The sequence below is a fragment of the Syngnathus scovelli genome, chromosome 3, assembly GCF_024217435.2.
Source record: "Syngnathus scovelli strain Florida chromosome 3, RoL_Ssco_1.2, whole genome shotgun sequence".
Classification (NCBI taxonomy): Eukaryota; Metazoa; Chordata; class Actinopteri; order Syngnathiformes; family Syngnathidae; genus Syngnathus; species Syngnathus scovelli.
In genome coordinates, this window is record NC_090849.1 from 21,675,368 (window position 1) to 21,700,159 (window position 24,792).

At 45.9% G+C, this 24,792-nt stretch overlaps 3 protein-coding genes across 10 annotated transcripts; 2 read left to right on the plus strand and 1 right to left on the minus strand.

Annotated features, from left to right (window-relative positions):
* Window positions 1–27: 27 nt before the first annotated feature.
* Window positions 28–18,499, minus strand: znf608 (zinc finger protein 608). Of its 4 annotated transcripts, none has more exons than XM_049763045.1 (9): window positions 18,377–18,499; window positions 7,437–7,704; window positions 7,090–7,177; window positions 3,686–5,978; window positions 2,637–3,081; window positions 2,457–2,506; window positions 2,201–2,351; window positions 1,749–1,805; window positions 28–1,498 (listed from the first exon to the last, which is right to left on the minus strand). In XM_049763045.1, the coding sequence occupies exons 2-9, from the start codon at window positions 7,693–7,695 to the stop codon at window positions 1,476–1,478; spliced, it is 3,366 nt and encodes a 1,121-aa protein (XP_049619002.1). In that variant the 5' UTR covers window positions 7,696–7,704; window positions 18,377–18,499; the 3' UTR covers window positions 28–1,475. The 4 variants fall into 4 exon arrangements, with proteins under 4 accessions (XP_049619002.1, XP_049619001.1, XP_049618999.1 ...); XM_049763044.2 differs by lacking the exon at window positions 18,377–18,499 and adding an exon at window positions 9,778–9,926; XM_049763042.2 differs by lacking the exon at window positions 18,377–18,499 and adding an exon at window positions 8,316–9,593 and having other exon boundaries at window positions 28–1,495.
* On the plus strand, window positions 12,228–16,875 carry LOC125994080 (GRAM domain-containing protein 2B). 4 transcript variants are annotated; one of them, XM_049763282.2, is made up of 13 exons: window positions 12,230–12,423; window positions 12,536–12,697; window positions 12,759–12,846; window positions 12,956–13,025; window positions 13,089–13,192; window positions 13,368–13,463; window positions 13,533–13,604; window positions 14,046–14,129; window positions 14,203–14,353; window positions 14,503–14,716; window positions 14,810–14,914; window positions 15,120–15,201; window positions 15,693–16,875. In XM_049763282.2, the coding sequence occupies exons 1-13, from the start codon at window positions 12,323–12,325 to the stop codon at window positions 15,732–15,734; spliced, it is 1,371 nt and encodes a 456-aa protein (XP_049619239.1). In that variant the 5' UTR covers window positions 12,230–12,322; the 3' UTR covers window positions 15,735–16,875. The 4 variants fall into 4 exon arrangements, with proteins under 4 accessions (XP_049619238.1, XP_049619239.1, XP_049619240.1 ...); XM_049763284.2 differs by having other exon boundaries at window positions 12,236–12,423; window positions 14,203–14,314; XM_049763281.2 differs by lacking the exon at window positions 15,693–16,875 and having other exon boundaries at window positions 12,228–12,423; window positions 15,120–15,656.
* Window positions 17,480–24,636, plus strand: LOC125993976 (solute carrier family 12 member 2). 2 transcript variants are annotated; one of them, XM_049763055.1, is made up of 26 exons: window positions 17,480–17,595; window positions 17,812–18,261; window positions 18,407–18,529; window positions 18,591–18,666; window positions 18,739–18,834; window positions 18,957–19,096; window positions 19,187–19,406; window positions 19,539–19,666; window positions 19,737–19,821; window positions 19,885–20,036; window positions 20,394–20,501; window positions 20,859–20,982; window positions 21,074–21,175; window positions 21,320–21,475; window positions 21,565–21,664; window positions 21,749–21,860; window positions 21,934–22,074; window positions 22,160–22,266; window positions 22,332–22,411; window positions 22,882–23,019; window positions 23,185–23,298; window positions 23,388–23,499; window positions 23,572–23,658; window positions 23,745–23,880; window positions 23,950–24,017; window positions 24,270–24,636. In XM_049763055.1, exons 2-26 carry the CDS (start codon window positions 17,878–17,880, stop codon window positions 24,403–24,405), a joined length of 3,225 nt encoding a protein of 1,074 aa, XP_049619012.1. In that variant the 5' UTR covers window positions 17,480–17,595; window positions 17,812–17,877; the 3' UTR covers window positions 24,406–24,636. The 2 variants fall into 2 exon arrangements, with proteins under 2 accessions (XP_049619012.1, XP_049619013.1); XM_049763056.1 differs by having other exon boundaries at window positions 19,885–20,029; window positions 20,387–20,501.
* Window positions 24,637–24,792: the final 156 nt, after the last annotated feature.

The following is a 24,792-nucleotide window of genomic DNA, read 5'->3' on the forward strand; positions in this document are numbered from 1 at the left end:
TACAATACAAAAAACAACAACAGCAGGTTCCACGTTGATGTCAGAGCAGTATTAATTATCATAATATGAATTTTAATTCATCAGATACACCACGGTCACTGGATGACGACAACAGTCCCCCGTGACAGCATTTTGTAAACAGATATCACCACCATATTCAAGTAGTATGTATGTACTGCATGTATCATCATTATTATGCAATAGGTATGTCGTTTGTATGGAGTGAGGCAGAGCCGTTGCTGGAGGACACACAACATCAGAACACAGTACATGATCATTTAAAGTTGGATTCATTACATGTTGCTACTTTTAAAATGTTATTATTATTGACGTAAGAGTATGGCTGCAACAGGTGGGGGGGTGGGGGGGGGCTCAGGTCAAAGAGCAGCACCACATATTACATTTCATATCACTATATGTAGGTCACTTTAAATCCAGCATCACGGGCTCAGGTAGTTCGTTGGAGGGGGGAGTGCACATTAGGGTCTGGGGGGGGGGGGGGGGGGGTAAGAACAAAAGCAGGAATTTGTGAGAATCCCATTTTAAAGTGTACTGCTTTTGTTCTCGATGTGCTGTTATAAGTTTATCCTATTCTTGTATGTCGACACCATTTAATGGTGCATTCAAGGGCTGCTGAGAAGTCGGAAATGTCATTCTTAATCCGTAAGGAGTATTCTTAATGACACCCACTGCACTCAAACTGGGCACAAATGTAATAAACACATTTGTGGGACAGGTAAAGGTTTATTTTATTGTATTCTATTCTTCACGTCGACGCCAGATAATGGTGCATTCAAGAGCTGCCGGGAAATTGGAAAAATTCATCTAGAGGATGGTGATTCTAAAAGGGTGATCCATAGAACGTGAAAGTGAAATTAGCCAGGAGTATTTCACTCAGATTAGAGGAGCTCAATTTTTCAGGTAAACACAAATATATATGTTTTACAGTTATTTTCAGTTTGTCAGCATTGTTTTTTTGTTTTTTTTTTAATCGACACATGACTTCATCAGTTCACCTTTTCTGGTTGGAGCCCAGATTTCTGACATTCAATGTGCACAGCATCCCTTCCCTAAGCCCCGCCCTTTCCTCCCGCATATCTAATGAGGGCATGACCTTGTGGAGGCTATGTACAGCGGCGTGGAGGAGAAGGGCTACGCTCACATAGGACAATACAATCAACACGTACAGTTAACGGCTAGCGATACAAATGTAGCATCATCGTCGTCATCGCCATCATCAGTACATTCAGTCAGAACAATAATGTGCGTTTAGAAACACCGCTGTACACTTGTCCTTGCCCAAAATCTTCCTGTGCGATACAAAACACCTTCTGTACTGTAGGTGGCGCAAGTAAGAAATACTTGTGTTTTCTTGGTTTTTTTTTTCCATTTTTGTTTCCTTTGTCTGCCTCTCACGGCGAGGCTTCGCCAAGGAACACCACAGAATTTATGATTCTTCTCCTTCTGCCACATCACTACTTCTTCACCTCGCTCTCTGCTGTAACATAACATGAAAATATTATATATTTATACGTATATTACACGCTCAACATTGGTGAGCTAATGAAATTAGCATCAATACTGTGGAACTTATAAGTCTTTAAACAACTTGTGTTTATTATTATTTACATATTATTTATGAGCACATTGATAGACAATATAATAATGACCCTAGGAACCAGAAGCTTGATTCTCTCCCTAAAATCCAAGCTATCAATTGATCGAGGTGTGACGTGTTTGAAACGTACCAGCAACAGTTCGTCCTGCCACCTGTGGACCAGACACCAGAGACCTGGAGCTGAGACCTTCAACACAAACGCACACAGTCAACGTAATGGCAAAATTGGTCAACGACACCCGCAAGACACAAATCAAGTAATCACAGTACAGCACACAATAGTATTATCCTCCTTTTCCCACTTGTGTTAGGAAATGTGTTGTGTCTACTAAGTTGTGTCATTTTGTGATGTGTGTTGTACTCTAGTGTTTTGCTGTTGTAGAGTTGAGCTTTGTGTTGTGTAAGGTGTGTGTCATGTTGTGTGTGTTGTGTTCTTTAGTGAGTTTGTGTTTTAAAGTGCTCTATTAATCAAGTTGTGTTTTCATCTCGTGTGTTGTGCTGCGTTTTCTGATGTGTTGCCTTTTGTGTTGTGTACTATGTTATGTATTTACTCGTATTTTTGTGGTGTTGTGATGTGCGTACCCGGGTAGATGTCGTACTGTCCCGCCACCAGGTTATACGTGAGTCCAAGGTGTGTGTGATGGTGTTTGTGCAGATGTCGAGCCAAGGTTGTGTGGCTTCGGTTGCTTCGGTCCACTTCGCGATCCATCTCAGGGGAACCTTTTTCGTCAGGCTAGACACACACACACACACGGACACACTTATTTTCCCTAATTCCTCAACAATGAGCTCTGGTGTGACCTTGTTTATAAAATAAAAAAAATAAAAAACATCTCACCTCGGCGTCCTCCCGGCCCGCTGTCTTGCCATACAAAGGGTAGTGGAAGCCTTCAAGGACAAATTTAAAGGTTCAGTCTACATCACATAGTCCATTTCACGCACTTATCATTTTCATTATCATGTTTCCTGAGATGGCAAGAAAATTGTCTGAAAGAAGATGGCCAGACTTGTTCCTTACCTGGGTAGTTGTGGATCAGGGTGGGTGACGCCCCCCTGAAGGAACCCCCGTTGCTCTCGCACATTGCCAGGTAGGCCGGGGGGAACGAGGAGTGCTGGTACTGCATGTAGGGCTGCTGGGGGGTCATCGGAGGAGAAACCGCAGCCCGGGCACTTTGAGACTCCCCCGACAGGATCCCCATGGGTTCCTCCTGTAGCCCGTCGAGACTGTCCGAGTCATCTGGGTCGACAGGGGATGATAGGTTGCGAGGTCCGTGGAGTTTTTTGGCATCGTGAGCGATGCCGCCTCCCGCTGAGGTTGCTTTGGGCTCCGCTGGCTCGATGGTACTCCCCCGCTCTTTCGACCTCTCGGCGTCCCCCTCATCCGCAGCCTCTCCGAGTGGACTCTGCAGCTCTGAGAATTTGCTGTGAGCCAGGCGGTCGGGCCACATGGAGCCGTCTGGGGGCTAAATTGATGGGGATAAGTGTTGGTGCTGGTGCCAGTGTTTCCCCTATAAGTCTGTTTTAACAGTGGTGGGCGGGAGTCATTTGAGGTCAGTCCAAGAGCTGAGCCAAAGACCAAAGACCTTCGCCGAGGTCCGACTGAAATCTTTATTTTTGGAGTACGTTCTTGTTTTGGCAGCTGCAGCCCATCGCTGCTAACATCTCTAAGTGGCTTCGACAATGATTGTAGCCTTTTTACTGTCCTAGTTTGAATTTTTTCATGAGGTAAAGTCTCAGATCAGGTCAGCCACTCATTTTTCTGCCACCCGGAAGAACCATGACTCCAATCAATTGTGAAATGGTCTATAGAGGAAACACTGCATGATCAGAGAGCATCTCTCAGGAGCTTTGCTTCGCTTCCACGGAGGATAACGGTCGGCGCCCATTGGAGGGACGCTTAAGAATGCGTACGAGCAGCACTTGGAAAAGTTGCGCGTTTACATTTATGAGTTACCACGTGCGACAAAATAACCGAGTGAGTCGGCCGGCGTACACGATGGATAGGAAGGTTTGTTCATGAAAGCACAACAGCATGGGCGGCGGTTAGAGACACAGGGAAAAACTTACGCTGGAATAAGAAACATTTGAGTCCAGATCTGTCTGAGTGTTGGGGTTGTGCTGCGACAAGGATGATGAAGAGGAGGAGGATGAGGAGGAGGAAGAGGAGGAAGAAGGTGACTTGATGTCCTCACAGTCTTTGGTCGAGACCTTCAAACCCAGCCCTCTTTCTCCCCTCTCCTCCAAGTAGGACAGGATGGCTTTGGGACAGCAGCCTTTAGAACCTTCTGGACCTTTAGTCCCACCAGCGTGTCTGACATTCCCATCACAGTCTCGCCCAGCCGGACCCCGCTCGGCACGCTGCTTCTGCTCGCAGCATTTCGAGGCCAGTAGGAGTTTCTGGTCCATGTAAAGTCCTCGTGAGTACTGCCCGTAATACAGCGACTGGGCTAAGGCGGTTTGGGTCTGACTCATGGCGAGCTGCAGTTGAGAAGGTGCCGCCGGCCCGTCACCTTTCTTACAGTCGGCAAAGTCGTGAACTTTGTCGTCATCTTTCGTCTCCTCCTTTCGATCTTTACTTTTAGAATCGTGAGAGGACAATTTGTGGAAGATGTTCTGCCTGTCTGCCTGCACGCAACCCGGCAGGTAGTATGGCTCAAAGCTGTGGTAATATGGGGACAGGGGCTCGTTGGTAGAAGGTGGGGCGGGCGCGGCGGGTGGTGTCTTCCTGCCGTTACTATGGTTACTGTTTGAGGTGACTTCAGAAGATACGGAAGAACCAGACTTGGATCTGAGCCCATCCGGGCGATTTTCAGAGGACAAGCCATCATCCCCGGCATCGGAGATGTCAGAGTAGGCGGGGCTGTTGTCCTTGCTGTCCCCCAACAGCAGACAACCGCCGGGGGCATCGAGTCGCGATGAACTACCAATGGAGGGACTGGGGGCGTTGTCCGTGAAGGTGTAGACCTTGTCGGCCTCCGCGCGGATACTCGCCATCCGGCTTTCCTGGCTCTCCTGGTTGAGTCCGTTGGTTATGTCCTGCTTGCTCAAGTGTTCCTTCAGGAGGCTCCCCGAAATCTCTTTGCTGGCAACACCGTCTTCCGCTTTGATTGCGTCACCGTTTGCCATGCGAGGATTGGCGTCACGGTTGTGTTTGTCCTTTAGCCGTCGCTTCTCTTTCTTGCGAGTCTCTTTGCAAGTCGGCAGTGTGGCTTTGACCAGGCTGGGTTCCACGACGATGCTAAGCTTCGCCTTGATGGGTTTCAAGGAGGAATTTTTGCCTGTTAAGCCCACAGCTGCCACGGGCTGCTGCGAGGGGGCGCTGTCCGTCGGATACGCCGCATTGGGGATGGCGACAAGCTTGGGGGGAGCGGGGGCTGGAGCAATCAGCCGGTTGGCCCGCGACTTGGACAGCTTATCCACCTTGCCATTGGCTTTTTTGCTCTTATCGCAAACCATATTCTTATCCATCAGTCCTTCGGCTTCCAGCTTGGGCATCTCCACGGTGGCACTCCGGTCTGGCACCATGCAGTTCTCCAGAACCACCGTCATGTTAGAGATGATGGGCAAGTTACTGAGGTCATCCATCAGGTCCTCTTTCAGGAGGGAGCTCCTTCGGGTTTTGTTGCTGAGGAGAAGCCGCCGGTTCTTGGGCGAGCCTACCGTGGTCACCTTGTACAACGGAGCTTTTTTGGACGAGGTGTTGGCAGCAGCGCCGTTGTCGGTGGGCTCCGTAAGGTCATAAATAGCGTCCTCGCAGTCCGACAGTCGCTCCTCGATCTCGGCGTTCCTCTGTTCCTCCGCCTCTAGATGGGCGTGTGTCTGGTGATAGCGCAGGCCATTGATGTGCTTGTAGCGCTTGGTGCAGTTGGGGTGGGGGCAGTCGATGAGAATCGGTGGAGGTGAAGAGGCACAGCCTCCTCCCGCGTCCAGGAAAGAGGGCTCTGACTTGCCCTGCGGCGTACACGGGGCGCTGCGGGATTTGGCTCGAATCCTCTTCCCATTCCCGTTTTTAATGTCCACCGAAGACACCAGACTGAGGTCCAGGTCGGCAGGTGGCTTGTTCTTCCGTTTTCCCGATGGGAGGGTCGAGACTCGGTTGGCTGATTTGGTTTCCTCTGTGGTGAAAAACGGCGGAGAAGCTCTGCAGTTGCTGAGCAGTTTCAAACTTCCACGCCGACCTTTGCTGTGCACCGGCGAGGCGGCTATTCCTCCGCCCCGGCTCCGGTGTTGCGGCAGGCCTCGCACTTTGACCGGCGGTGCCGCATCCCCGCTGGGCCGCTCTGTCAAAGCCAGACGCAGCCTTTTCCCCCGGCCGCGCCCACCTGGTATCTCTGGGTCACTGGACGGAGACTCGCAGAACCTGAAGAAACAGGAGAACAATCACCAACTAGTGACTGAATTAATGACCTACATACAGTATCTAGTCCCTACCGATCCAACTTCTTGCTACCAATCCAAGCTAGGCACTTGTGCATACCCTACCAATTCAAGCTAGCCACTTGTGCATACTCAACTGCTACCTACCATTTTACCTCCCAACAACTTTTACCTTCCTCCCAACATAACTTCCCAACTCCTACCTAGCATTGTACCGACAAACTCCTACCTATTCAACCTACCGAGCTACTTAACAGCTCCTACCCATCGAACCTTCCTTCCAAACAAGCTGACTACCAGTTCCTTCTCATCCAACCCACGTACCTAGCTAGCAAACTAACTCCCAACCTAGCTACCTAGCTAGCTACCCCGATGGCAACCAAACACACCGTCCAACAACTCCCCTACCGACCAAACAATTGTAAAAACTAGTTGTCAACTTATTTAAATCACATTCAAATGAAGATTCAGTCATACATTCGAGCTTCTTGGACCACACTTGAGAGCTACCTAGCCACCATCCAAATGACCTAACACACACAGAAACAGCAGCTTATCCGACCAGTGTCATCCCACCTCTGCTGTTTGTTTTCATCGACAGTGCGTTTGACTTTAAATGTGTTCGTCAATGGCCAAAGTGGAGTCGTATTGCCATTTATGTGATGCACGTCCGCAAAGCAATTTGGACCATAGATGAATCAGTCATCGCCATAGCAACAAGAACCAGCAACAGCAGTAGCAGCAGCCAACCAGTGACAATTAAGATCAGACACTAACCTTTCTCACAGTCAATGCTAATGACAAGCAATTAAATGTAATGAGTGTATACTTTGGACAAAAGTATTAGGACAACAAAGTGGCGACTGGACAATCGTATGAGGAGGAAAAAAAACAAAGAAAAAAGCAGACAAAAGTATTGTAGTGCAAATGGAGTAAAGAAAATGTCAACAAAAAGAAAATACGAACTTTAGACAAAATTATTGGGACAGCTTGGTGAAATGAAAGAGCAGATCATAAGATTTGGATAAAAAGTAAGGAGTCACAAAAAAAAATCAATGGATGACTTCATTTGCACAAAAATGTGACATCATCACCTGGGAGGAGCCCAGTCGAGTTTAGTGCAGTCCAAAAGTGTTCCCACATAGGTCCTCTTCCTCCACGTCACGTTGACCACCAACACACCTGACACACACACACGCGCGCATACACACAACAATCAATCATGATATCAGTGCATTCTGGTATCAAGGTATCTCAAGTATCATGATAGTCTTAGTTATCTGTTGAAGGACATTATTATCAAAATATGATATCAATACATTGTGATAGCAAACACTACTTTAAAAGTATGGTGATATCAAAATATATTGATATAAAATATATTTAAAGTATCATATCAAAACATGAGTCTTTTTACAGTGTCCCCCAAAAGTTCCCTCACCTTCTTGGGTCTCGTGCCAGACGATGCCCTCCAGGTTGACACTGGTACCCGGTTGGCAGGGCCCCAAGAAGTCAGCGTCTGAGTCAGGCGTGGACGGAAGGGCCACTTCATTTGTGTTGGTGCCGACAGAGCGAGTCCTCACTGCGTTACAAATGGGCGGGGCCACAGCGGGTGGAAAGGAGGTGGCGGACAAAGGTAACGAGGGTCCAGCAGAGCCTGCTTGGCCCGGAGCAGGGGCCCCACCAGGTGGAGTGAACATGGGCTCCACCTACAGGCCACAAAGTATCTTGTCAGATGAATATTGGGGTCTCATAACAACATGGCATCAAAGTGATCATGATAGCAAATTGTCACGGTATTGAAATAAGGTGATATCAAAATGCTGCTAGATAACTATTGTGAAATCCCAAGTATAATATCAAAGTATCCTGGCTAAAAATAAAAAAAATATTGACAGTATAGTATGTGCTTGTGGATATTCTAATTCATCAAGGTTCTTTTTTTTTTCCTAGGGGCCTTTGAACTGATTGCAATTAGACCGCTATCAAAGTGTCATCATATCAAGGTATTGTGATATCAAAATATCGTGACATCAACGTATCATTCTAGTATTGCGGTAGCAAAATGTTGTGCCACGACAAAGCAACGGGATATCCGAATACGATAATATGAAACAAAGTATGGTGATATCAATCTCAGATTGTCATATCAGAGTATCGTGATCATAAAATATTGGGGTCTCAAAACATTGTGACGTTTAAGATTCAAGATCAAAACCTTGCCATAAAAATACATCGTGATTTTTAAGTATTGTGAAAATATCATGACATCAGATATCAAAATATATCAACAATAATATTTGAATATCTTGATCCCCACCTCCTCCGTAACCATAGCAACATAATAGGAGCTCAGTGATGTATTTCTCATCCACTTCCAGTTAGTATTCCTCGCCTCTCTGTCCTGTCAATCATCTTCTTCTCTCAACGTTTGCCCTTCCTGCTCCTTCAGCATCTATTTTACTGCCCCCCCAAATCCTCTTGCTCATCCTTGTTCTCCTCATCCTCCCATCTTCATCCCCTCCTGTGGTGTCCTAACGTTCCCTTTTGTTGTCACATGCTCACTCGCCAGACAAGTGTGTTCATGCACACTTTGCTTGCATACTCACTCTTCAGCCGCTTTCACCTCTTAAAACACACACATAAACACACACACACACACTGTTCCACTTGCTATTTAAGAAACACTAATGACTTTGGAAGCAACAGAAAGAGTGAATAACTACCTGCTAACATGCGCACAATCACCACCACAGTACAGTTAAAACAACACAATCAGAGCACAACAGCAAAAAACACAAAACACAGCAGAACACAGCCTTAACGGGGTTATGTCAACGCAACACAATGACAACGGGAAAATACACAAAGCAGCTCAACGCAATCAGAGCACATAGGCAATTAAACACAAAACGAAACGTTTGATCATTGAAACACAAAATACCACACAGGTATATTACAACTACAACGCAATTCTGATTCCTGACACACTCATCTTTCACAACATAACACAACCACAATCATAACAATGAAACCACAACACAACTTGCTTGTTAACAAAGCAAGACAATCTGGACACAACACAATTGTGGCATGACACGGCACAAGTGCATAAAAACCACAACACAAGAAAACGATAAAACAGTCAAAACACAACTCAGCAGCTGGAAACACACAAACATGGAGTGAACACACACAAAGACACAACAGGACAAACACTAAAAACACAAACATACATTTGACACACACTTATGTAAAGGACATTGTACACGCACTCGCAATGGACACACAACTTGCTACATTGAAGACAGATACAAAGTTATACTGGACACACATGCACACGCTCGCAGTGAGTACAAAGGCATAGCCAGTGAACACAACACACAAAAAGTCCTGTTGTTATTTTCTGCTGTTGTTATGTTGTGACTTGACATTCCCGCCACGCATCTTCCTCCATCTTTGCTTGCTCAGTCAATGAATGAAAGAATGCCATTCCTTCTCTGGTGCACACACAGAGATATTTTTTTTCCCTCCTCCTGCTTATCCTTGTCGTTGGCTATGCGTGACGTCACGTGTATGTCAAGTGAGTCAAACAATAAGATGATGAGGGAACCCAGCCTCCTCGTCCAGACAAAGAATGCACGTGCAAACAACAATAGCACATCATCATCGTCGTCATCATGTGATGAGGAGGAACCTTCACCTCCTTCGTGGCCTTCACACCCTTCGCAAGCAGATTCGCTGTCATGCACTTAACTGCTCGCGCCTTCGCTCATACCAACCGTGTGAGCTCCTCCTCGGTGCTTCTTGGCCGCGTGGGTGACGTCGTCATGCGGCTGTCTGAGCGCCAAAAAGCCGCAATCCAGCGCTTACAGCTGCGGACGATGGACGACGGATGGACGGATGGCGTCGTGCAGGTGCGAGGCGTCCTGACGTGCTGCTTCGCCTTTCCCCCTCCTCTTTCTTCTTCGTATGTGCATCCCCCCCACCAACCCCCCCCCAGACGCGCTGAGAGCAGCGCGCTCGCTCGGCCAAGGAGGGAGATGCGAGGAACCAAGGCCGACGAAGAGGCGGAGGCGGAGGAGAGCCCTCATCAGCGGGTTTCTTCTAATTGCTCACTGACTACACATCTTTTCTCCCTCCCTCTCTCTCTCTCTCTCTCTCTCTAATTTAGTTCTATTATCAATACATCAATTTACTAATTGGCTTTGGGTGATCTGTTTGGTTATCAGCTTTATTTAACAAATTTGTCCAGTTTTATCTGCACGAGATTTCTGTTTTGGTCAATCTTGTTTCTCATTCATTATTATGAGGTGTTATAATATGATAATAAACCATATTTGCATATAGGTCACATATGTGATATTATTCTGATAAATTTTGTACTGAATAAATCCATTATTAATATTCTATGCGTTTCTTTTTGTACAGGTGACTAACTGAAGCACAATCATGTTTTCTGTCGTCTGCCACTGGGGGTCGCTGCGGTGTAATTAATTGGTGGGCACGGCTGGGAGGTCAGCAGCCAGAGGCGTTTGAAGCAGATTCTGCCTGGCAGAGGTCATGTGAGGGTTATCGGTGTTTTTGTCTGTGGGTCTTGAAGTTCAATAAAGATTGTTTTTCAAAAAAAGAAGAAAAAAGGTCATGTGGAGGTCAGCTTGTCCGTGGTGTTTACCCTAAAGTTGGCTACAATAGAATAAAACTACAGGTCACTTAATTAACTATATTGTCAAATCACATCAATACAAAGAGGAAAAATTCAAAACAACATTCATATGATAAAGAAAAAAAATATTTATATAATGACAAAACTAAGTAAAACTAAGAAAATGTATATAATGACAAAACTGTGTACGAATCATCTCATCGTCCAAGATGACAAAATGTAGTTTTAAAACTAGCTGGAGTGTTTTTGTGTAGCTGTCAATGACTGACTGCTGATAAGACAAGTGGGACGGGAAGACAATGATGATGTACATGTTGACCTTTTCATCACATTAACATTAAACATAACAAACATTCACTTGGGTAGTAAGTTTGTCAGTAAGTTACGTAACTATTTGCTTGGTTTCTTAGTAAGTTTTCTGTTAATATAGTGTAGTTATTCATTCAGTTACTAACTAAATTTGTATGTTGGTTGGGTTCTTTTGTCAGCCATTCCGTTATTCTTGTACGTTACATTGTCCTGTTACAAAATTAGTTCTTCAGTTTGTTAGTCAGTCATTGAGTAAGTGACTTTGTGCAGTCAAGTAAATGTCATTGGTGGTAAATCCAAGTCCAGAAAGTTAAAAGCCCTCCACAGTTTGTAGTGTAGTTTTGTTTTTTGTTTTTTTTTACTATCTGGACATGGATTTGTTAACTCTGTGGGGCAGTAACTTATCAAATCCAGGAGACGCACAGAAAAAAAAACTTGCTTTTGCTTTTAGCACCACCTAGACGACTGGAGTGGAAAACATGGAGGCTCCTTTGTTTGTCTGGGAAAATGGCGGTGTGTAGACTTTTGACTCTAACAAACATTTCACTCTGGACTTTGACACACAAACAAACAACTATATATAGTGTGTGTATGTTGTTGGGGGCGGGGCTACAACATGTCTGTTAATGATGATCAACATCTAACTACATTTTTTGGGAGGGCAGGCATCAAAATATTTTCAACAATAAGATTAATAATTGATCCGAACCAGGCTGTTGGGTCAATTTGACTCAATTTCTTTTGTACAAACAATCCAAGGAATCGGGTTGTTTTTTGGCAAATCAACTTTCCTCCAACTTCCTGGGTCGGTCCAATTTTCACCACAGCACTTTTAAGGATGTGTAAACTGTGCTGAACGATAACCACTTATGTTTTCTTTGCTTGTAATTTTTTTATTTCCTATTGGAATGTTTCCTGTTACTTGTTGTTTATATGTTCAATAAGCAAACAAACACAAATTTAAAAAAAATGCATATGTACACACACAGCACACACACACCTATGGCGGGATCATATGACACCTCGCACTCGCCTGTCGTGGGATCGCATGCATGCACACACACAAACAGAACACACACACAAAAGCGGGATCATATGACCTCCTGCTGGTTCTCCTGAGTAGCGGTTTGAAAAATTATTTTTATCCTCTATTTTGTCAAAAGTAGCCGCCACGCCAAACACGCAATTGGGTCGAAGGTTGACCCCAAACAAACACCCCCCCCCCCCACCACCACCCCCCAAACAAACACACACACACATACACAAACGTTCAGTGGCGTGATTGGGCGGGGGAGGGCGGCAAGCCAGCAAGCAGGTGAAGGAGTGCTTTGGGGGCCACTCTTCTCCAAGACATGACTGACACCGGCACGCCGCTGGAGGAAGACGACAGCAGCGGAACCGGCGCAGGAACGAACAGACGTGACCTCAACAAAGACAACCATCCGATTGGCAGGTCAGAGCATCATCTCCATCTTTACCAAGTATTTGTAGAATATTGTTTCAGAAGCAGGGTAAGCTGGCTTCAATTAAAAAAAATAAAGTAAATGAGAATGTGCTTTGTTCAGTCCAAAGTTTGACATGTCATCCGAGGCGCGTCAAAGAAGCCCACCGATACTCGATGAACGTCTGCAGAGCTGCGAGGCCGAACACCAACAAATAAATCAACATCAGCTTCAACGACAACAAAATCCAAACGGACAACATCGGACTACATCGCCGCTGGTCAGGTAAACAACTACATTGAGCAAAAACAAACACGCAGAATACATACCGTTGCGTGTGTGCTAGGTCCAAGACGTTTGACGCGTCGGAGCTGATTCCCGTGAAAAACGAGCTGCACACCAAGCTGGAGAGGAAGAAATCTCACTATAGTCAGGTCTCAAACACAACTTGAAATACAAACGTTCAAACTCCTTTTGTTCCCTTCAATGGTCGAACTGCCGCACACGCTTGACTAGAATTGCACAATTTCTTTTGTCTTGCAGCTGTCCAAGAGTAACTGTCAATACCATAAAATCTTCAAGGAGATCAGCAAAGACGAGCAACTCGGGCAAAGTTAGTTCAACTTTGTTTCCATTTGCGAATGTTAAGCTGACAGAATTGTCGTTCCGTCTTCAGGTTACACGTGCGCGCTACAGAAGGACATCTTGTACCAGGGCCGGATGTTTGTCTCCGACCACTGGATCTGCTTCCACTCCAAAGTCTTTGGGAAAGACACCAAGGTTCAAAAATTCCATTGCTGCCTTGATCTGTTCCATTAGAATTTTGTCACATGAATCTCAATTCTGGTCACTATTGAGAACTGAAAAAAATCTGAGACGGTTCCTGCTGTTGTTCTTGAGATTCTTGGGTCACCTTGTTTCAAAATGTCGTCTGGTCATCTATCACTTTGACCAGATCGCCATCCCGGTCATCTCGGTCACCCACGTCAAGAAGACCAAGACGGCCCTCTTGGTGCCCAACGCTGTGGTGATTTCCACAGCAAGCGACAGAGTAAGGCGGAGCAAATCACCATCACCGATGTTCCGTGTCGGACAAACTGTGACTTCATCTTCTTTACAGTATGTCTTTGTGTCCTTCCTGGCCCGCGACAACACCTACAAGTTCCTCATGTCCGTCTGTCTTCACTTGGAGGTGAGTTTTCCAGGTCGTAATGTTAATACTGACCAATCCTCTTTTACGGAGAAATCGTCGACGCTTCCGCTGTAGTTGGAACACGTGAGGTGTGTGCTGGAAATGAAGTTGCTAATTAAGATGAAGTGCCCTTGATGGAAATTGAAATTCGTCAACATCGGGAAGTGGCTAATTGAGTTGCTTAATTTAATGGATTGTGAACTGGATCTCCTGCGCTCATGTTAGCTTGCGAGCTAGCCATTAGGTTTGGCTAAATTGCAATGATTCAATGGGAAAATTCTGAAGCAAATATTAAATGGAAAAAAAATACTCGTAAGGATGCCAACCTGAGTGGGAGTGGCCACTCCTGATGGCACTCACAAGGCCACACCCCTTAAAGGCACAAGTCAGCAGACAAACGTGGGTGAGACTCTAATTCATCCCTAATGTTTGCTGATAAAGGATCCGTGCAACAGCTCCATTCCGTCTTCACCCCAAATCACCTTCCGAGGTCGGACATCGCCTCGCACGCCGCGTTTCCCACTGGTCAGCAGCACACGCACACACAAAAACAACTCACACGCAAGCTTCCCGTTTGACCTGGCTTCATATCCGTCAGAGTTTCCACGCTGACTTTGCCGAACTGAACGGAACGCTGCTGCGGAGTAGGCAGGACACGGAGGAAAGCAGCACTTCCGATTCCCAGACGCCAGATGACGACAAGGTGGCAGGTATCTTGGCCAATCAGATCCACAAGAACAAGAACTGTTGTAAGAATAACCACAACATCCCATATCATACAATTCCCAGCAGAATTCCATCACAGTTCTTCTCAAACTACTCTTTCATCCGATATAATTCCCTGCCGGAAAATCCTTCTAGCTGGATTTCCCTCTATCATTCCCATCTCTTCTTGCAGTCTATCCCGTTCCTCCCTTCCTGGAGGCATTGAAGTGCAGTGATGTCTCTCCACTTCCTGAACATCAGCACCAAGTAAAGAACCTTCTTCATCCCAAACATTCCAAGATTCCCAAGCAGGAAACCAAGCAGCATGGTTTGGACGTGAAGCGAGAGGATGTCAGAAGTAGACAAACGCTCTCCCTCAACACTCTACTGTGTGTTTACCTATTTTTGTGAGTATCTGTGTGTGTGTTTCACTCCCAAAAACTATACAACATTCTGACACGTATATGTGTGTGTGTGTGTGTGTGTGTGTGTGTGTGTAGGGTATGCATTTTGATGCTGTCGTCGTGCTTCCTGACCGTCAAGATGCTTTCCTTGGAGCATCGATTGGCAACGCTCGGCCCTGTCACGGAATTGGCTCAACCGGAGTGAGTTCACATGACTAGCGGTTGGCTAGCTTTAGCATGAGGATAACATCTCAATGCACCCATTGATTTCCCAGTACTGATCTATTTCGTGATTTTTAAAAAAAATGTATCTACTATACAAGCCACGTTATCATACGACTGATCTTAGAAGGATTAGCATCTCGCATATTAGCATATTGATGGTATTTGTTTTCCTTTTCTGCAGCGACTTCCTGCAAAATAGTGACGATGTCAACAGGGAACTTTTCTCTGAACTACTGAGCCTCAACCTCAAGAAGTTGGAAAAGGTCTTAACTTGGAACCAACCAATCAGCTTTCACTCACATATGTGATATGACTTCGTGACCAATCGAACACAATTGGCAGCTAATGACGACAAAGTGAAACCAAACACCAGCTCACGCTCATTAAGATTTTACAGATAGTTGATCCGCTGGTCAACATAAACTATTTAACGTCAGCTAGAAGCTAGCTACAATAGTCAGTTGGTGGTTTAAAAATAGATGGCTAGTAGCTAGCTACTTAAGCATATTGGCAGTGCAGAGGAGATGGATTAGCAGCTAGTAGCTAGCCACATTAGCATTTTGTTTCATATTTGAAGGACAAGATCCTCAAAGCTAGACACGTTAGCATTTTGTTTTATAATTAAAGGACTAAAAATTTTACAGCAGGTAGATTAGTTGATAGTTTAGAATAGACAAAGTAGCAGCCAGCTCAATTAGCATGTAGAGCTACAATGGCATGTGGGTGTAAAAGCTTGTGTTTTGTTGTGTTTCAGGTGCAGAAGAATCTTCAAAGACTTTTGGATGAAGCCGTCTGATGATTTTTTTAACTCTGTAAATATTTATATAATGTAAAACTATAAAAATACTATGTACAGCACTGGAAAGATTAAGAAACCAAAAAAACATTTTGCCTTTTTGGGGAACTTTTACTATTTCTCAACAAATGACTGAATTTGAATTTGGACTATGTGAGCTATGTTGTCAGTATTTTCTTTGAATTATAAAGGCTAATTTAACCTATGAATAGTGAAAGTGATTATTTTGTAGCAGTATAATTTGTTTGAAAAAATGAATGAATTGTGCAATGTGCTTGTCACTTAAAAGGATTGGTCGTCTTTTAGCTCCACCCACATTTACTCCAATCTGGGGGCTGCACTCAGGGGCAATTCAAAATAAATCAATGTAGCCCTGCTTCCGAACCCTGGGGAACACCTGGGTCTGAATCAAGATAATTGAGGTACATATTCTAGAGCTTTTGTCCTCATTCAAAATTGGGGTACGCCAAAGATCGGTCACCAAACTTGATTGGTCACAAGCTAACGGTAGATATAAACCAACAATCAACTGGTCGCCAGGCAATGGTCCTCACACAGGAGATTTGTACCCAGAACCTCCTGGCACATAACTACAGTGCTGCAAAATGAAATAATCCAGGTTAACTGAGAAAAATTGAAGATGATGTCGTGTGTGTGATTCTGCTTGTCCACTTGGGAGAAAGAAAGCAGTTGTTGTTCTCATGCTAATGCACGCACGCTCGCTCGCACACACACGCACAAGGAAAACGTCACTGGTAGAACAATTAGTTGTCTTTGTTACAGATGTCTCTTGTACAAATGTAATCTTTAATTACCATATTCAACTTTAGCTTCGACAAAACATTGGTCCCATTTTAAACGCCTTTTGCTCATATGCTAACTGTTGGTATGCTAATGTCCAGCAAGAAAGAAAACAAATGTGAAGCTCAAATGCTAACAGTGGGCGGACATGAGCAAGATAAGAAAGTGCGATAAAGTGTGATTTGAACACTGACATCTTTCATTTGGTGCATTCATGCTCATCTGGGATATCGCAGTGAAGGGAATGAGGGAGGCTGGGCTGGCGTGATGGACGACAAACAATAGAGCACTTGACAATGACGGACGGCACAGCATGTGACCCCCAGAGTCATAACATAGGCGGAACATTGAAAGATATATTTTCATACATATTTAAAAAAAAAAAAAAAAAGTTTCATTTTAAGATTTGGAAAATGTCCTTATTTTTATGATTTTTTTTTTGGTAGACATTTGTAAATAAAAATAAATCATAAATGTGTTATGTTTTTGGACTTTTTATTATTTTTATGAATGAAATTGGTTTTGTTTTATGACATTAAAATGGCATTTCTATGGATTACAAAAATGTTTTTTAAGAAAGACAGTATTTTCATTTTAGCTGATAACAAAAATGGCTTTAGTACATGTTTTATAAAATCAACTTTTTCGAAATCAGTTTTTTAATAGGACATTAATAAAATGAGGATATTATTTTTATTTTAGAACATTTTCAAAATACACTCATATGAAACATATTTTTAGAATTGCCTTATTTTTAATATTAGAACTCTTTCGAGGCCATTTTGACTTTTTAAAAAACCCAACACAATTAATTTTTTGTTTTTCGCATTGAGCTGGCCATGACGGCCATCGGCGGGCATGTGGAGGTGGGGAGGCCGAGGTGGGGGTCTCTGCGGAGGGGGGCACGGATGACAAAAGGCCACTTGAAGCCAAGTCAAGTGTATTCTGCTTGTGTCGCACTCACACTGAAAGCGGACAAGCTTCATCACGAATTTCTGAACGGGGAACTTGCTGGGATTCTACCCGACTCATCTATCCTCCTGCGGGAATCTTACGCAAGGTGGGAAAAAAATACATATATACGTGTGTGCGTGTGTATATATATATATATCTATACGTATATATAATTTTGAGGGTGCCACATTTTATCTGGCAAAGTAGGACTTGATTGGCATTGAATGAGAAATTTAAAAGAAATGCAACTTTATCTAAAATATACGTATATATATTTGTGATGTCATAGCTTGATTGTTCTTATTTCTTTCTTTATTTGTAGGGTCAGTTTTGACATCAGTAGATGCCGGCGTCGCAGTGGGATTTGTCCGCTCGCTAGTTTGCCGGAATGTCAGGACGCAACTCGGGGGTGGGTGAGCCCGCCGAGAGCCGCTTCCACGTGGACCTGGTCCACGAGGATGAATCGCGGGGCCGATTCAGGGTGGGCTTTGGTGACCCCGGCGCGTTGGGCAGCGCTGCTGACATCGGGCTCCCGCCGGATGTTTTCCTGGAGCCCGACGCACCGCGTAGCGACTCGGTCAGCCTACATTCGACGGGCACCGGGCAGACGCAGGTGTCGGATACGCACTCCAACACGTACTACATGAGGACGTTCGGACATAACACGGTGGACGCCGTGCCCAACATTGACTTCTACCGCCACTCGGACGCTACGCTGGGCGAGAAGATGAACAGACCCTCACTGGCTGAACTTCACGACCAACTCGACAAGGTGAGCACCGGAAAATGCCAAGCCAACTCATACCTTTTACGTCATGAAAAATATAGTCTGACCTTGCGCACACACGTCCACACAAACACACTAAGTTCCGTGGTCGCTTTGGTACCTGTGATGACGGTCTGCTGGCGTTGGTCAGGACCCACTGGAGGACGGGCTGGCCAACGGGGAGGAGCCGGCGGCGGCCGAGGAGGGGGCGGCCCGGGCGGCCAAGGAGACCAAAGGAGCAGCCATCAAGTTTGGTTGGGTCAAAGGAGTCCTGGTAAGATCATCTGCAGAATAATACGCATGTCAGTTCAAGAGTCATGGGCGATTGGTTGTAGGTGCGATGCATGCTGAACATCTGGGGTGTGATGCTCTTCATCCGGATGTCGTGGATCGTGGGACAAGCCGGCATTGGTACACCGTCGCTCGCGCTCGATTGGCATGTAACGCGCATGCGCGCTCCAATGATGTGAACGTTTGCCGCAGGACTGACCGTGGCCATTATCCTAATGGCTACGGTGGTGACCACCATCACAGGTCTGTCTACCTCCGCCATCGCCACCAACGGCTTCGTAAGAGGAGGTGAGTAACGCTTTCCTCGGACCTTCACTATCCGAGTTGAATCGTGCGAAAAAGCAGACAACCGGTTATGTCCCTAATTGTTGCTGGCGCATCGGCCAAACTCGGCAAGCATGTGTTTCTAGGTGGCGCTTACTACCTGATCTCCAGGAGCTTGGGTCCAGAGTTCGGGGGTTCCATCGGCCTCATCTTTGCATTCGCAAACGCGGTGGCAGTGGCCATGTATGTGGTGGGCTTCGCCGAGACAGTGGTGGAGATGCTCAACGTGAGGAATGCTTCTGCCGGTTGACATCGTTTTTGGTTGCACCGGCGACAATTGTTCTTCTCCGTCTTGCTCGGTCGGGTTGGCTTCCAGGACGTGGACGCCTTGATGACGGACGAGCTGAACGACGTCCGCATCGTGGGCGCGTTGACCGTCATCCTGCTGCTGGGCATCTCGGTGGCTGGGATGGAGTGGGAGGCCAAGGCTCAGATTGTCCTGCTGCTCATCCTGCTGGCCGCCATCGCAAATTACTTTGTCGGAAGTCTCATACCTGACCAGGACAAGAAGGCCAAAGGATTCTTTGGATATCAAAGTCAGGCAAATATCAATGTTTTTTATCGTACGATTTTGAAAATGTCTCCGTGAGATGATCACCATTGTTGTTTCCTCCCTCGATGTTGAAGACTGGACTGAACTTGTCTGAAATTGGTTGTCAACTCCGCAGCGGCTATATTAGTGGAAAACCTGGGTCCAGACTTCCGAGATGATGAGACCTTCTTCTCCGTCTTTGCCATCTTCTTCCCGGCAGCCACGGGAATCCTGGCGGGAGCCAACATCTCTGGAGACCTTAGCGTACAATTTTACTATTTAATGACAAGATGGTGACTCCTAATACATTTCCAATCATTTCCATCTTTTGAAGGACCCCCAGTCTGCCATCCCCAAAGGAACACTACTCGCCATCCTCATCACGGGCCTGACCTACGTGGCCGTGGCCATCTCTGCAGGTTGGTAGCATCGTCATCATCTCGCCGATACGCCGACCAACACGCTGGGCGGTGATCCTTCAGGCTCGTGCATGGTGAGAGACGCTACGGGCGACGTCAACGACACGCTGAGCGACACCATCAACTGCACTGATGCCGCCGCTTGCACGCTGGGTTACGACTTCTCCATCTGCAAAGAGGGAGGCTGCCAGTACGGCCTCATGAATGACTTCCAGGTAAAGCTGTCAAGACATGAGTGTGTGTACGTGTGTGTATGTGCGTACTTGGGGACAATCGTGTCACTGTTGTTGTTGTTGTGAGTCACAAGCTTCTTGCAGTCATGAATGGACACATTGTTGATGGACTCCTACGAAATTTCTGTTTGGTCGTCTGAGATGAAGAGCAATTATTTGATTTAGACACGTGTGATTTCAGAGATTCGTTTCTAACCAGATGAAGATATACCTTTGTCACGTCCGAACTTTAAGAATATTTACTGTGGTTGCACCAAGACTGAAAAACAAGTGATCAAAGTTTTGTCTCCTTAACCATCTGATTCTTATCGTAGCAGCAACATGGTTTTTACCTTGCAGGCAATGAGTCTGGCATCGGCCTTTGGGCCTCTCATCACGGCGGGAATTTTCTCGGCCACCCTGTCGTCCGCTCTGGCCTCGCTGGTCAGTGCTCCAAAAGTCTTCCAGGTAGGAAAAACACAGCGGAAAACTGTTGAAGCATCTTGACCAATAGTGTCCATCTCGCTTGCCACTTTGGAAAAGAACCAACAAAGTAAATATTTGGAAATATAATGCAAACTACTTTTAAATAAGCTGAGAATTTGTTTCCTTCATCTTTACTGCCACATGTGACATATTTTTGTCTTGGGGGCAAAACAATTCTGAGACACTGGCGGAGCTAGAGGGTGGGGGCTGCAGGGCCACTGCCCCCTCCCCTGAAATATGTAAATGACAAAAATATATATCTATGTCAAAACAAGTTGAAGGGGTAGTAGAATCAAACAAGAGACAAAACGTGTACAATTGTGCCGTGTGTGTGCTCAGGCTCTTTGCAAGGACAACATCTACCCAGGCTTGGGAGTCTTCGCCAAAGGTTACGGCAAGAACAATGAGCCTCTGCGCGGCTACGTGCTAACCTTCTGCATTGGCCTCGCCTTCATCCTCATCGGTAGCCAACTGACGCTACAGATCTATAGCTGTTGATAACTACGGTGAAAAAAAAAAAAAAAAGAACACGGTTCATTTTCTTTTCCCCTTAGCCGAGTTGAACATCATCGCTCCAATCATCTCCAATTTCTTCCTGGCGTCCTACGCGCTGATCAATTTCTCCGTCTTCCATGCCTCGCTGGCTAACTCTCCAGGTGAGCTTGATGACTCATTAGTGGAAAGCATTTTTGAGTATTTATTCGATTTTCGACGTTTACGCAATGTCAGCTAGATTGACTCAACTGGCTAGCTCGCATTGTTCCGTATCAAGGCCAACGCTTTCCCCTACGTCACCACAGGGTGGCGTCCCAGCTTCAAGTACTACAACATGTGGGTGTCCCTGATGGGTGCCATCCTGTGCTGCGTCGTGATGTTTGTCATCAACTGGTGGGCGGCGCTGGTCACGCTGCTCATTGTCCTGGCGCTCTACATCTACGTCAGCTACAAGAAGCCTGGTGAGCGTCAAAGCTCACATGCATCTACTCTTGCCAGCATCTGACCAATGTCTTCTTCTCGTCTCTCTGGTCACGTCCACCTACACAAGATGTCAACTGGGGATCATCCACTCAGGCTCTCATCTATAACCAGGCTCTCACGCAGTGTCTCAACCTGACTGGTGTGGAGGACCATGTCAAGAACTTCAGGTGAGTGGGTCACAACACAGACGGGTCCCAGAATCGTTAGTTCGTATCTACGACTTGACACTCGATGGCATGACATTCATTTAGGCCTCAGTGTTTGGTCCTAACCGGGTATCCCAGCTCTCGGCCCGCTCTGCTGCAGCTGGTCCATTCCTTCACCAAGAACGTGGGCCTGATGGTGTGCGGACACGTCAGAATCGTACGTACGCGCTCAACGTACGCTCTCTATGTCGCGTGACGCCCTCATAAGTGCCACGTCTCCGCATGTGCAGGCGTATCGGCGGGCCAACGCAAAAGAGGCGTCTCAGGAGCATGCGCGCTGTCAGCGTTGGCTCAACAAGAAGCGCATCAAAGCTTTCTACGCTCCGGTCTTCTCCGACACGCTCAGGCATGGCGTGCACTTCCTCCTCCAGGTGGCGCCGACGCTCCTTAGCCTTCCTCATTGTGTCATTGAATGATTGACGGATTGAGTGACGTCGTCGGTGTCTCCTGGTCCAGTCAGTGGGCCTGGGCCGCCTGAAACCCAACACTCTGGTGATGGGCTTCAAGAACAACTGGATGGAGGGTCACATGAACGACGTGGAGACGTACATCAACATTATCCAGTAAGGAATGCTTTCGTCTTTGTCTTCTTCACCTTGGCTGATGCGTCATGGGCGTTATCCCGCAGTGACGCCTTTGACCTGCAGTTTGGTATGGTGATCCTGAGGCTTCCTGAGGGATTGGACGTCTCTCACATCCAGGGACAAGGTCAGTGGCAGCCGTAACTCTGTTGCTAACCAAATGGGCAGCACCGAGCCATGCGTGAGAACAGACCAATTTCCATGTATATCAAAGACCCTTCATCAAGCGATCTCAGAGTCTCTTCTTTCACGCTAGAGATCCGTGTCGACGTTATCAATCGGTCCCAGAGTCTCTGCTGTGGCAGATTTTCATGCAGGTGTCATCAAGCAATCTCAGAATCATCACGGAGACATCGTTTGATGATCTCAGAAGACATCACCAGCTCATCTCAGAGTGTTTCTTGGCATCCACTCGATCTCAGGCCCATCTCATGTGGACCAGCACATCCTAAAGACATCACCAGCTGGCCCATTCAAGAGTCCCAGTTCCCAGTCCCGACTGGCGTGTGACACTCTCAAAGACAGCAGATGACAGTCCCAGAGTCTGAGCTTGTTTGGACTCATCCAGCATGTGAGCTTCTTATGTGTTTCCTGCAGACGAGCTGTCTTCTTCCAATGACAAGCCTCCGGTCAGCAAGGACACCCCGGTGACCGTCACTCTGACCAAAGACTCGGATTCAGACTCGAGTCCGTGCAAGACTGCTAGCAACCAGAGCAGCCCGCTCATCATCAGAGGTTATTGACCCATCATTATTATCGTCACAATATCTTAACGTCCTAATAATCAGATTTATATTTTTTCAGATACTCACAAATTGAATTGATATGCAGTCAGATTAAGTCAAATCATGGTTACTGAACAAATCCAACTGGTCAATCCATCTATCTTTGTGTGTGAAGATAGTAAAGCTGCTCTGAGTACAAGTGATCAGCGCCTCCTTGAATCCAGTCAGCAGTTCAAGAAGAAACAAGGGAAAGGCACCATTGACGTCTGGTGGCTTTTTGATGACGGAGGTCATTTTCTTTTTCAATCTGAATTTTCTGCATGAAAGACACTAGACTATGGTCCTACGTCTCGTTGTGTGTGTGTGTGTGTGTTTAAGGGTTGACACTGCTGCTTCCCTACCTGCTGACCAACCGGAGCAAATGGGCCGACTGCCGCATTCGAGTCTTCATCGGAGGAAAGATCAACCGCATCGACCACGACAGACGCATGTCAGCCACACACTCGTGCCTCAAATACTTCCGAGGAAAAAAAGTGCACTAACGTGTGTGTGCTGTACACAGGATGGCCACGCTGCTCAGCAGGTTCCGCATCGACTTCTCCGACATCAACGTTCTAGGAGATATCAACACCAAACCCAAGAAACACAAGTAAGTTGCAATGAATACACAAATCAAGATGTCACACTCATTTTAAACGGCAAAAGAAACACAAGTAACAAAATGTGTGTGTATAGCAAGTTGTGGTTCAAGGCCATGGTGGAGCCGTACAGGTTGAAGGAGGAGGATATGGACCAGGAGGCGGCCGAGCGTCTGAAAGCCGAGCAGCCCTGGAGGATCACCGACAACGAGTTGGAGCTCTACAAGGCCAAGGTGATGTCGAGCGCGTCTGCGACATGCGCGATTGTTTTTGACAATAACGTCGGCCACGTTTGTGTTCAGAGCAATCGGCAGATCCGACTCAACGAGCTCCTCAAGGAACACTCCAGTGACGCCAAGCTCATTGTCATGTGAGAAAACATATCTTCACCACTTGACTTGTTATTGTCATCATTAAAACTAACAGGAAAAAAATATCTCGGATGAAAAGTTATTTTTCAAAAAAAAAGATGCAAAAATGACAAACTACAAAAAACTTCTTGTCTCGATAAATTCCATCCGTTTAGATTCTTATACATCTCAGTATTTGTCAGTCATTATGATTGTGACTAATTGCAATTTTGCATACCCAAAAAAATGTCCGCTCTTTTGTGATTGGTCAGGACGATGCCATTGGCGAGGAAGGGCGTGGTTTCTAGCGCCCTCTACATGTGCTGGCTGGAAACGCTGTCCAAGGAACTTCCTCCTCTCCTGCTGGTGCGAGGAAACCACCAAAGCGTCCTCACCTTCTACTCCTAACACGCACACAAGCGCAATAAAATCACACTTTTACTTTAGAGACACTTGCTGTGTTTCTGTCAACCTTTAAAAAAAAAAAAGTGTTATTAAATTGTCATAACACACTGATCAAATGTACATTTAACGGTTTGTTTACATGTATAAAAGTTGTATTGATGCAGAGAAAGAACGTGTCCGTCGCCTTGTTATTTTTGCTTTTACGTGAATAAACTATTAAGGTGGCCGACACAATGTCTACTTGTCGAATCTTTTAAGTACATATTTTAAACATTCGACTCGTGCTACATAAATGATTCCATTCTATTTTTCTCCAGAACTATCATTCCTCCCATAACATTATTTTGAATGACAAAACAATTGCAATGCAATTGTTATAAAACTTTCCAT